Genomic DNA, 12,955 nt, shown 5'->3' with positions numbered 1-12,955 from the left:
AATACTTACAAGCAAATTTTATTATTTCTATTGCAGTTTTTTTCCATTTTAAACTGGGCTGTTTAGAGTTCTTCGACCATTGTCTAACCATATTTTTTTTTATTTTGGGTGGATAAAGACAAAATTTTTGTTTGCCATTTTCAGTAATCCATTCGCAGGGAACCAAATCTATGACTTTTCGTCCATCATTTGTATAAACATCCTTAAACCATACAATGGCATGCGTATGTTGACTCATGCTAAATATGAAGATTATTATAGAGAGTAGACTTATATATCCAAACTAAATTATTAAATTTAAATTGAGAAGAAAGAGAAATTTTTTTTTATTTTTAATCAGTAATAACAGACCGTATAATACTTACATGATATACGTCGATATCAAAAGATGATAATGACTGATAACTAATAATCAATCAAGCAGTGCGGTGACGTTGCGATAAATAGTTTCTTCTAAAATAAAATCCGGAAAATATATTATTTATTTATTACATGTAACTATAATACCGACTGTATCGTGTGAAACAACTGAATATGCGCGGTTGTACGTTATATTCATAGCATTGAGCTGTCATCGCGGCTGTATGCAAAGTTCACTTGAAGATTAATAGAAATAAAAAAAAATGTCTAAATGTTCAAGTGTTGAGCGTGTCCGGAAATATCGGGCATTAAAGAGAATGCGAAATATTTCGTCCGAAAGCGACAGTGAACCCGAAGAAATACGTATGTATATAATTAATGTACATTACTCGTAAAGGAGTTACAGGAAAAAAATTGCAAAAAATTGCATTTTAAAATTGCATTTTATTTCATGTTTCACAGAACATAATGATAATGCACAACAGGCTTTAGAACGATCTGAACAATATAATGTTGACGTATCTTCAAACCGTGCTCTATCCAACGACAACTTTCAACAAACTTCCAGTGACAGCAATTTTGATGCTTCAAGGGAGATAGAAGATTTGTCAAATTCAAGTTCAAATTCAAATAATGAAGATGCACCGTCGATTTTATTTGAAGATTCACGTAATGAATTATTACAAGGAAACATTAATACAAAAATTAGTACGTGGGCCCTTCGAAATGTGACATCATTAACACATAAATGCATAGACGAACTATTACTAATATTGAGAAACGAAGGTCATTTAAGTCTTCCTAAAAGTAGCAAAACTTTATTAGGGACCAACGCAGCAAAAACTAATATTCGTCCAATGTTGAATAGTAACGGAAGATACGGAGAATTCATTAATTTTAATATTAAAGATACTCTTGAAAAAATTATATCTCCCGATATTTATACCGAGAAAGAGATATTATTAATGATAAACATTGATGGTGCATCCATTCACAAAAGTTCGAAAAAACATATTTGGACTGTATTAGGTTTAGTATACCACCGCGAATACGATGCTAAATCATTTCTTATTGGTTTGCATTATGGTGAGTCAAAATCAATTTCAGTTAATGAGTTTTTAGACAATTTTATCGGCGAAGTGAATAATTTAATTACAAATGGTGTAAATATCGGGAACTCTCACGTATACAATTTCAACATTAAAGCTTTTGTGTGCGATACACCTGCGCGTGCGTTTATTAAACGTTGTAAAGGACACGGTGGTTTTTTTGCGTGCGAACGCTGCGAGATAAAAGGAAAGACAGTACAAGGAAAAAGAGTGTATAAGGGCATACATTATATAGAACGCACGGACGAATCTTTTAGAAATAAGCGACAATTGGAGCATCATTTTACCAAAGAAGTGTCACCATTACTAAACATTATAGGATTAGATATTGTTAAATCAGTTGTACTAGATCCTATGCATCTACTTTGTTTAGGAGTTTCAAAATATTTGTTGCAAGAATTTCTTCATGGTGATCGGCGTCATAGAAGTGGTTTACGTAACGTCACACTTTTGCAAAATTTATTGAATTCCATTTCACGCGATATCCCAATGGAATTTCAAAGAAAAAAATTTGATCTCCTTGATATTGGCAATTGGAAAGCGACTCAATTTAGATTTTTTTTTATTGTACTGTAGTGGCTTATTTCTTCGTTCTGTATTACCACACGATACCTATCGACATTTTATGATGCTTTATGCGTCATGTCGTATTTTATCAAGTGAAAGATTGGCTTTACAATGTGCTCAATATGCTAAAATTCTTTTACGAAAGTTTGTTAAATTAATGCCAACTTACTATAATGAAAATTTGCTAACAATTACTATTCACAATTTAATTCATATTGCAGATGACGTCATGCATATAAAAGATCCTTTATTTAAATTTTCTGCATTTGCTTTCGAGGATTATATTGGATCCTTAAAAAAACTTATTAGAAATACACCCCATATTATTCCGCAAATAACAAGACGTTTACATGAAATACAAGGACACAACCCATTCATAAAATGTCCATTTTTCTATACTATTAAAAAACGTACAGATGTGCCGATAGGATATCGTGTGAAAACAACTAATGATAAAATAATATTGTCTAGTGTTAAAATAAAAAATTTTACATTTACAACTTCTCACCCTAATAATGTCGCAATTATGAAGAATGGTGATATCATAATAATTAATAGTATTTTCATTCGATTGATTAATAATATTTCTGTCGGTTCTCCGATAATCGAAGGAAAACAATTAGTATTTTATCGTGACGTATTTGATTATCCTATGCTATCACACAAAGTTGGTATAATGTACGTTCGTAAAAATAGCATTAAAAAACAATATTGTGTCAAAGATATTTCAATGAAATGGATTTACACACAATTAAATAACAAAAAAGTAATTATAACATTACTTCATTTGTAAAGTAATATTATGTAAAATAAATATGTAAAATCTAATACTATAATAACATTCTAATAATTATATTAGTGATTATTATATAATATAAATATAAAAATAATTCGTTCATCGGTCGATGCGCAGCGACGGAATTGTTGCTCACATGTTGATCTGTAACATACAAAAATTCATATATGCAAATTATAGCAGCGTTCGAAATACAATTAATGTTTCGAAAATAATTATTGCGGGTATTGAATTTTTTACTTATTTTTCGGATATTTGATTAAACACTTATACGATTAAGGGGATGCCGGAGATGGTCTGTCATACCGACTGAATGCAAATGTTAACTGCATTGCAATATCTTTTTATTGATTATACAGATAAATCCTTTTCCACGATTAAAGTACTTATAAGAACGGACTGCGCAGGCTATAATTCCATATATAATTCATGCAAAAAACAAAAAAAGTTAAATAATTATAGTTTTGTTATCGGCTTCTTGTGTCAGCTCGTAATATCTATTTAATAAAAAAAGTTCTACAGTTTGTCTGTGCATAAGATATAGCTGACGCAGTCACGATAACATGAAGGAATATTAGTGAACAATTAAATATGCGATTACAAGTCTAATAAAAAAGTTATATATCAGTTACGTTTTCACGCATATGTGTGTGTGCGAAATCGTGGTTCAGGAATAAAACAGAGCAGTAGATTAGTCGCGTGATGTTGCGATAGATAGAGCTGCAATATGTTGAGCTGACAAGGACAGATACAACAGTACATCCTTGTCTGTTTCATGTAAAATAATATAGATAAGGTGATATCATCATAATGAAAATTGAACGATCAAGCTTTTTCGACTAAATAAACGTTCAACAGAATTGCGTTAAAACGGTGATGAAATTTTAACTTCAATAATCCACCCTTCTTGTAACTTTCTCTCCCTTTCTTTCGTATGCCAAACCAAAGTACATCCTTACGCGATCCTCGGTCCCTTATATCCTGACTACCCGAAGTAAATAAATCATCGTGCCGCTTCAATATGTTCAGCAACGATTACTCACGCTAAATAAATAAGTGATAAGCAGTGATTATTACGTTAAAGAGCAATTTGTAAACGCTCGTTAAGTAATAGAAAAGGATAATTAACTCTTATAACTATGCTCGGATGTAATAATAATCTATAATTTGCCATAATAGCGAATAAAACATTATCCGTAAGAAAAAGAAAATATAAAACCGTTGCATCAAATGAAACAATTATCTATATGAAATAAAAAGAGCAAAATAATATGTGGTAATATACATAATATATATTAAGGATACATGGAACTATTACGTACATGAAAAGGATTAGCCTATCACGTATATGGCAAGAGCCTATAAAGAGAAGGACGTGCTATACAGAAAGGGGTCGCCGCTTGAAGCATGGGATAAATATAGGCGATGTTAATAAAGTCTTATCGGCGTGAGGCCATGCGTGTCGACAGCCGTGGACGCACTAATCCACTATGCTAATGTCAGTCGGCCGGGAAAACAGTCGAGTAAAGTAATACAATTTTCCCGGACACACGAGTATCTGCATAGAACACAACATATATGTATATACTCAACCATGTGTGGGAATAAATAAAACTGTTCTCAAAAACAGTAACAAAAATTGAAATTTTCCCAAGTATTATTTTATTTTATTTTTTCATTTTTTTCTCAAGTACGACTTCTTATAAAAGTCTAAGAACATATAGGCCATGATAACAACTTGAGACATGTAAATGTATGCTAATGGTTTCCGCGTTGGCTCGCAGGATGGTAGAAACATTTGGAACGCATGAGCAAACTGGATAGCAAATTGGATCTGAAATAAGAAATATTATATCAACTTTCACTGTAATAAATGCGCGGAGACATATGTATTTGTAATCATTTCTTAAAATTATATATTGTATAGTTAAACGTTTAATAATATTAATTATTTTAATGATTTTTTAATATAATGATTCTCTTCTCGTGTATGTTAGCTATTTTATATTTAGATAAAAATTTGTCAAAGCAAAATATATTAATGAAATTTTCGGAAGAAATGCAAATAAATATTTGTTATGAATCATGTAAAAATAACAAGAACACACAATATTTATACATACTAGACAACACAAGTGCGCGCTGCGCGCGCGCTAATGTCCGATTTCATGTAACGATTTTATATAATTTTATTTTAAACAACTGTCAAAATGTTAACCCTCGCGATGACAGCTCGAAGCTACAAATATAACGCACAACGCGAATCGAGGCAGTCAATGAGCATCGCGGAAAAGCGACAACAATAAACTTCGAGATATTCGAGCAATCAACTTTACATGCCTTTTTTGTGTGTGTGTTTGTGTACGCGCGCGCGTTTATATGTACATGTACAAGTAAAATTCGAAAATATATTTTACCTTTTTTTTTAATAGCGAGGAAGGTAAGGCATGTACACGGGTGCGGACGGCGCTATATATCCGGGCGCAGGAACGTATCCGGATGGTACTGTCGGTGCAGGTACATATCCAGATGCGGGTGGTAAAAATCCACTTGCAGGCGGTGTGTGAACGTATCCACTTGCGGGCAGTGTGTGAACGTATCCACTTGCGGGTGGTGTGGACATGTAGACAGATGGGAATGGGACGTAGAAATGTCTCTTATTTTTGCATCGTTCTCTGTTTACCGCCCGCCTAACTGCTTCATTTATACGCTGAAACAAATATTAGTAAAAATACCAGTATAAATATAAATATTAATATATGAGTATTTTTGCACACATACAAACATACATACTACACACACACATACACAAACATTTACACATATACTGACGTCCAGTTTATTATATTATTATTATTATTTGCAATTCACATATTAATTTAATGTGTGATTTACAAATGATATAATATATTGAACTACGCATCAATTTACTACACACATACATACATATATATATATATATATATATATATATCTACGTTAGTAGGTATACTATGCCAATTCTAACACAGGTCCTCCGAGGGGAGTGCGGGGCGTGGGGGGGTTCTCCGGGGCGAGGGGTATGACGTCACGCGGGGCGGGGGTATCTCGATGGTGCGGGGGCTGACGTCACGCGGGTGGAGGGGATGTTTCGACAAAGGAGGGGGAGTTTATTATATGAGTGTAATATTTGTAGATGGATATCTTTACGACTTTTTTTTTTATGAGGGATCCTAGACATTTTCCCAAAAAGGTATAGAACAAGCGCCGATGATCGACAATTTTGTACCCTCATTAGTATAATTTTATTACGGAAGCGCCGATGTCCGGCTGCTCGAACTTGTCAACGGAGCGTTCTAGAATCCATAAAACTATGTTTTTTCATTTTATGGACATTTTATCATTAGGAAAGAAATGAAGATTTTAGGGCCAACGCTGCGACGAACATGTTGAAACGTGATTAGGTGCAAAAGCGTTGATGTTCGGCAGCTTTGTACCCTCGCGGAAAATCTCCCATAAAAACGAGAGCGAAACATTTTTTCTTAATATTTTTTAAGGAAGAATGCAACGTATCGGCGCCAACGTACGGCTGCATGTGTCCTTACTCCTCTATCCATAAAACCAATATCTCGGGAAACTATCTTTTGAGATACGCCAAATGTTAGAAAAGGAGACAGAATTAGGTGAAATATATATAAGGAGGATGAGAGCGCGTCAAACCATAGTACGATTTGAAAGCGCATAGATGCAGCGGTGAAAAAAGTTTAGTGGCTACTTTCTTGTATTAGAAGTGTTAGTGGTATAATAGTGAATAAAAGAAATAATGGAAAACATCGAGCAGAACGAACGCGATCTGTTGGAGCGGTCCCACCAAGTCACCACCTTGGGTGAATATTTTGCATGGGCGCTGCGCTGCGAGGAATTTATCAATTTGCTCGAAGAAAACAGCCGTAACAAGCGTCCGCGACTCTCGATTGGAAATAGACAATCTTTGGTGGCTAGAATCGCGCGACTCGAGGGTGCAAAAATTCGATTGCAGAAACAATTTATATCCAGTGGTGGTAATTATTGTGGTGACAATAACGTGGGAAAACTCGTTTGGCGAGAGATTGATACGGCGTTCGAGAGCCGCATCTTGACCGGTGCGGTAATAAACAATAATTACATCGAACCTCGTCAATTTCTCGAAGATGCCAAAGACATTGTGATCGAACACGTGCAGAAAGTGATGCAAAAACACATTAATGTAAAAGTGAACACCGTGTTTAATGGCGAGTTTGTGTCCGGTGATAAACGCGCCAACAAAAGTGTCAATACAAAAAACTATGAACTCTTTCGCACGTCCGATTTACACGAGTGGTACGAGTGCCGCGTTATCGAGCCCGCGCTAGCATCGCTAGAAGAGTTTCAAGAACGCGATAGTGGTTGGGCGTTGTCACAAATAATTAACTTGAGTATAAATATAAACAAGTATAATTCAATGCGCGCGGGGTGTTATCTAAACTTACCGCGAGAAATTGTGACAAAGAGAGCGGTGGTGAACGTGCAGTCTAAAGACAATGCGTGTTTCGCGTGGTCAGTGGTGGCCGCTCTGTACCCCGCCGAAAGAAATGTGACACGGGAATCTTCATATCCGCACTATACGACGGTACTGAATCTCCAAGACATTGAGTTTCTAGTGACCATAAATCAAATTAAAAAGTTTGAACTAGCAAATAATATCTCTATCAATGTATATAGTATTGAGAATGACATCGTCCCGATTCGTCTTTCGGAGCAAAAGAAAGACAAGCATGTCAACTTGCTGTATGTGCAAGACAGCAACAGCATTGGACATTTCGCGTGGATCAAGAATCTATCCCGCCTTGTGAACACGCAATTGAGCAAAAATGGTCACAAGAAATATATCTGCGATCGGTGTGTATATTTATTGCAAATTATATATTAAAATATAATTGTAAATAAAATTGTAATTTTTTTTTTTCTTTCATAGATGCTTGCACTATTTCGGATCGGAGAACAAGTTGCAGTCACATACAGTAGACTGCGGAAAGATAAACGACTGCGCTATCCGATTACCAAGCGATAAAGACAAGTGGTTATCGTTTGACAACTACAACAGAAAGGAGCGACTTCCGTTTGTAGTGTACGCCGACTTGGAATGCGTTTTGGCAAAGACCGAAGAAGCGACAAATTATCAACATCAACATCACAAGGTATTCAGCATCGCTTATTATATGCATTGTTCGTACGACAACTCGTTATCCGCGTATAATTCTCGCCGTAGCGTTGATTGCGTTTCATGGTTCGCTGAAGAACTTAAAAATTTAGCGTTACGTATAAAGACTGTTTTAACGACAAATGTTCCCATGGTAAATTTAACATTAGACGAGTGGAAAAAATTTCACAGCGCAACGCATTGTCATATATGCGAAAAACCATTCGTACAAGACGATACACGCGTACGCGATCATTGCCATCTGACTGGACGATACAGAGGTCCCGCGCACTCAAATTGCAATCTAAATTATAAAGAAACTTTTTGTATTCCAATAGTTTTCCATAATCTATCCGGTTACGACGCGCATTTCATTATCGAGGATATAGCTACAGCGTTCGAAGGGGAAATCGAATTACTTCCGATAACGAAAGAAAAATATATTTCATTTACAAAGACTGTTAAATTGACACAAGACAATTCGAAAAATCATATAAAATTACGTTTTATCGATTCATATAAATTTCTCGCTGCAAGTCTTGATAAATTAGCATCTTTTTTGAATAAAGAGAAACTAAAAATTTTACAATCGGAATTTCAAAATTTACCGACAGAAAATTTCAATCTATTAACACGGAAGGGTGTCTTTCCATACGAATATATAGATTGTATCGACAAATTGCAAGATACATGTTTACCGCCGCGCGAATCGTTTTACAGTTCTTTGACCGGTAGCACAATATCCGAGAGCGATTACGCGCACGCCGAGAACGTCTGGAACCGATTCTTCCTTAGAACGCTAGGCGAATATAGTGATCTATATTTAAAAATTGATGTCATGTTATTAGCAGATATTTTTGAAAACTTTCGCGACACTTGCATCGCGAGTTATGGACTCGACCCTGCATATTATTATACTCTTCCCGGGTATACATGGGATGCCATGTTAAAACACACAAATATAACATTCGAATTGCTTACAGATATTAATATGGTCATGTTTATCGAACGGGGAATACGCGGTGGTTTAAGTCAATGTTCCAATAGATACGCCCATGCTAATAACAAGTACATGCAATCGTATGATCCGTCGAAACCATCATCATATTTAATGTATTTAGATGTAAATAATTTGTATGGATGGGCAATGTGCCAACCATTGCCTTACGCCGATTTTCGATGGGTCGATGACATATCTAATTTTGATATATCATCTATCACGCTCGATTCACCTATAGGCTATATCCTCGAAGTAGATTTAGAATATCCACAATGTCTTCACGACGCGCACACTGACCTACCGTTTTGCCCGACACGCGATAAACCACCCGGTAAGCGGGAAGATAAGCTGCTCGCGACATTATACGATAAAAAGCGTTACGTGATACACTACCGTAACCTGCAGCAATGTACGCATCCCGGCCTTCAAGTTACAAAAATACATCGCATATTACAATTCACTCAATCCACATGGCTTCGCGGTTACATTGAACTTAATACGCAATTTAGAACGCAAGCAAAAAATGATTTCGAAAAAAATTTATACAAATTGATGAATAATGCGGTATTTGGCAAAACGATGGAAAATGTGCGTAATCGTGTCGATGTAAAATTATTGACTAACAATTAGTGACGGAAAAGTGGAAGTGTGCCTTTGATCGAGAAATGAGGGATAATCGCGAAATGCGTGAATTTCTCGAGAGTCATCCGATGGAGGAAACAGCACCGCTCGATCCTCGTGACGCATTTTTCGATGGACGTACGGGAAATATTACGACCCTTTACAAAGTCACGGGTGCTGAGAAAATACGTTACGTGGACGTATGTTCTTTGTACCCGTATGTATTGAAGACGGGAGCTTTTCCTATCGGCCATCCGGATATTTATGTTGGCGATGAATGCTCCGCTTTAATCGGATCAGCTCCGAATTATAATTTTGACTCGGTCGAAGGCCTCGTACGTTGTACGGTACTTCCACCACACGATTTATTTCACCCGCTACTCCCGTATCGAGCGCACAGAAAATTGTTATTCGCCTTATGTCGCAGTTGCTGCGAAACATTATCACAGACGGCATGCACAAGCGTCCTAGCGAACGCGAATTCGAGGATACGTGGGTGTCCTGCGAATTACGCAAGGCCGTCGAAAAGGGTTATCTCGTGACAAAAGTAAATGAAATTTGGCAATATAAAATTAGTCGATACAATCGCGAAACACGTCAGAGTGGATTGTTCGCTAAATATATAAACTCATTTTTGCAGCTTAAACAGGAAGCAAGTGGGTGGCCGAGCGAATGAGGGGATGATGACGTCGCTAAAGAGCGATACCTACGGGAGTATGAGGAAACCGAAGATATCGTTCTCGATAAGCATAACATCGCGCGGAATCCCGGTTTACGCTCGGTCGCAAAGCTTTGCTTAAATTCATTTTGGGGAAAATTCGGCCAGCGTTCCAATTTGCCAAATACCGAGGTCGTTAAAACGCAACAGCGTTTAATGACATTATTAACAAGTCCCGAACACGAGATATCCGATATATTACCTGTAAACGACGAGGTAATATATGTTTCGTGGCGAAAGCGACGAAAGGCTGTCGTACCCTCACCGATAACTAATGTCGTGATAGCCGCATACACGACTGCACAGGCACGACTAAAATTGTATGAATATCTGGAACGTTTAGATCGTCGTGTATTATATTACGATACCGATTCTTGCATTTACGTAAGCACAGGAAATCCGAATGAGTACGAACCGAGTACAGGCAATTTTCTAGGCGATATGACCGACGAACTTGCAAGCTACGGTCATGGTAGCTACATCGAGGAGTTTGTGTCCGGCGGTCCGAAATTTTACGCCTACATTGTACGAACACCAGACGGACGTATACATGAAACTTGCAAAGTTAAAGGTATAACTCTGAATTACGAGAACTCGCGACGTGTTAATTTTAATAGTATTAAAAAATTGTTATTAGAGCGAGAAAAAACACGAGAAAAAGAAGATGACGAAGAAGAAGAAGAAGATGAGACATCAATAAATCTGCGTTTTAGCGCCATTCGACGCACTGCGTTTCATGAAATTGTAACGCGGGACGAGACGAAAATATGCGTGCCAGTATTAGTAAAACATAGATTTATCAATAGCCGTTATTCAGTTCCACACGGTTATTTACCATCCGAATAATATTCTTTTCTCTCGTATTTTTTCAGTCTTCCGTCTTTCTTTTCAAATAGATCACAAATATTTTTTACATTTATTAGGTAAGCAATTGGAAATATTGTAATAGTAAAGTATTTGTATATAGTATTAGTAATAACTTTGTAATAATTGTAAAATAAAATTAAAATTTATGAAACGTCCTTCTCCCGCAATTTTAAGTGTAATAAGTTAATGATCGATTAATCGCATATTTATTTTGTAAAATTTTTCTTCGCGAGAAACATGTTTAAAACATTTTGAACTTTATGTATATACTTATAATAATTATATTGACTTTTGTAAAATCACCATGAATAAATGTTTTTTTTTTAATTTAAATTATCCAGTATTTTCTTTCCACTCTTTCCCTTTTTCCTTTTAACAGCGAAACACTCTCGTAAAACTCTATTGTAATCTTCAACCGTGCGATAATTTTGTTATTTTTTTCATCACGCTGTCACTGACCTTTGTTTCTATTGTTTAACATTTAAGTGCTTCATTATCACTAATAATAATATCGCTACCAGATATAAGGTGTGACACTGTCTTATCTAATCGAAAACCAGCGGGGAGTGGAGGGGGTTAGTTTGACGGGCCATATCTGACAGCGTCAGTGACCGAGTGGTGGGGGGTCGACGCCAGTGGTCGAGTAGTGGGGGGTCGGCGCCAGTGGTCGAGTGGTGGGGGTTTGTTTTGACTCTCTATAGCTGACATACTACTACTGGCGCTGTCATACCGCTATTTCAGCGCCATTATTTAGCGAAAACTCCGTAAGCCAAACTACCTATACAACGTGTGTGATAAAAGTACGCAGAAGGTTATCTATTAACAACTTATAACGCTATAAAAGAGCTCTCAAAATAAATGTGACTAGAAACAAATTACTATTATACTCCTTACTAATGGAATAAATACATAAACAACCCATATATTTATGCATATATACAATTCATTACATATCTTAAATAAAGAATTCCTCTTTCCGAGTCACCCGATATCGAGTTACATCGGCAAAAATATAAATCAAAATAGATGGCGCAACAAAATTGCGCAGCCAACATAAGAATAATAAATTGAAACAATATTTCAACAAGCAATATTCAATAAACAATTAAACATAAACAAAAAAAGTAAAGCAATGACAAATATCAGAATTAACAACTATGTGTATCATAATCAGTATAAAGTTAAATTTATAACAAATACATCCTATATATATATATATGTCATATGACAGTTACTATTAATATTAATCAATTAAATTAAACATCAAAATAATACTTCCGTAATAAAATAAATATAAAAATAATAATAAAAATAAATCATTTCCTGCCCGTTAATGATTATTGACAACTTATTTAAGAAAATTTACTCACGACAACAAATAATTATAATTAACATAAATAATATGACACTGTAAGAAAAAGCCAAAATTAATCAATTAAATAATAATAATCAATCTCAACGTATCATATAATAATCAGCAAGAAGTTTAGGTAGCAACAATTTACACATAATCACTAATAATAATTATTATTTCTATTGCTCCTATACTGTCACCCAATATTGAAGTGCTGCACCCCGATGTCAAACCACGTGGAGAGAATAGAGGTCCTTGCAGTCACCCCCTCAGCCAATAAGCTCCAACATAGCAGACCGCTCTAACCCAGGGATACCATCCCACTATTGAGCACGCGAGCGCATTTTCAGCAGACGACACTGCGCG

The 12,955-nt window shown here is 35.8% G+C and overlaps 1 protein-coding gene across 1 annotated transcript; it reads left to right on the top strand.

Moving 5' to 3' along the window:
* Positions 1 to 5,279: 5,279 nt before the first annotated feature.
* On the top strand, positions 5,280 to 11,214 carry LOC145938698 (uncharacterized). The gene is made up of 4 exons (XM_083042461.1): positions 5,280 to 5,349; positions 9,660 to 9,985; positions 10,078 to 10,197; positions 10,477 to 11,214. The coding sequence occupies exons 1-4, from the start codon at positions 5,280 to 5,282 to the stop codon at positions 11,212 to 11,214; spliced, it is 1,254 nt and encodes a 417-aa protein (XP_082898587.1).
* The last annotated feature ends 1,741 nt before the right edge of the window (positions 11,215 to 12,955 follow it).

Source organism: Prenolepis imparis, unplaced genomic scaffold (assembly GCF_030444845.1).
Source record: "Prenolepis imparis isolate NDT839.2.m4 unplaced genomic scaffold, iyPreImpa1.0 SCAF_7, whole genome shotgun sequence".
Lineage (NCBI taxonomy): Eukaryota > Metazoa > Arthropoda > Insecta > Hymenoptera > Formicidae > Prenolepis > Prenolepis imparis.
Note: the sequence above shows the minus strand (reverse complement) of the source record. Positions and strands in the feature narration are given on the sequence as shown.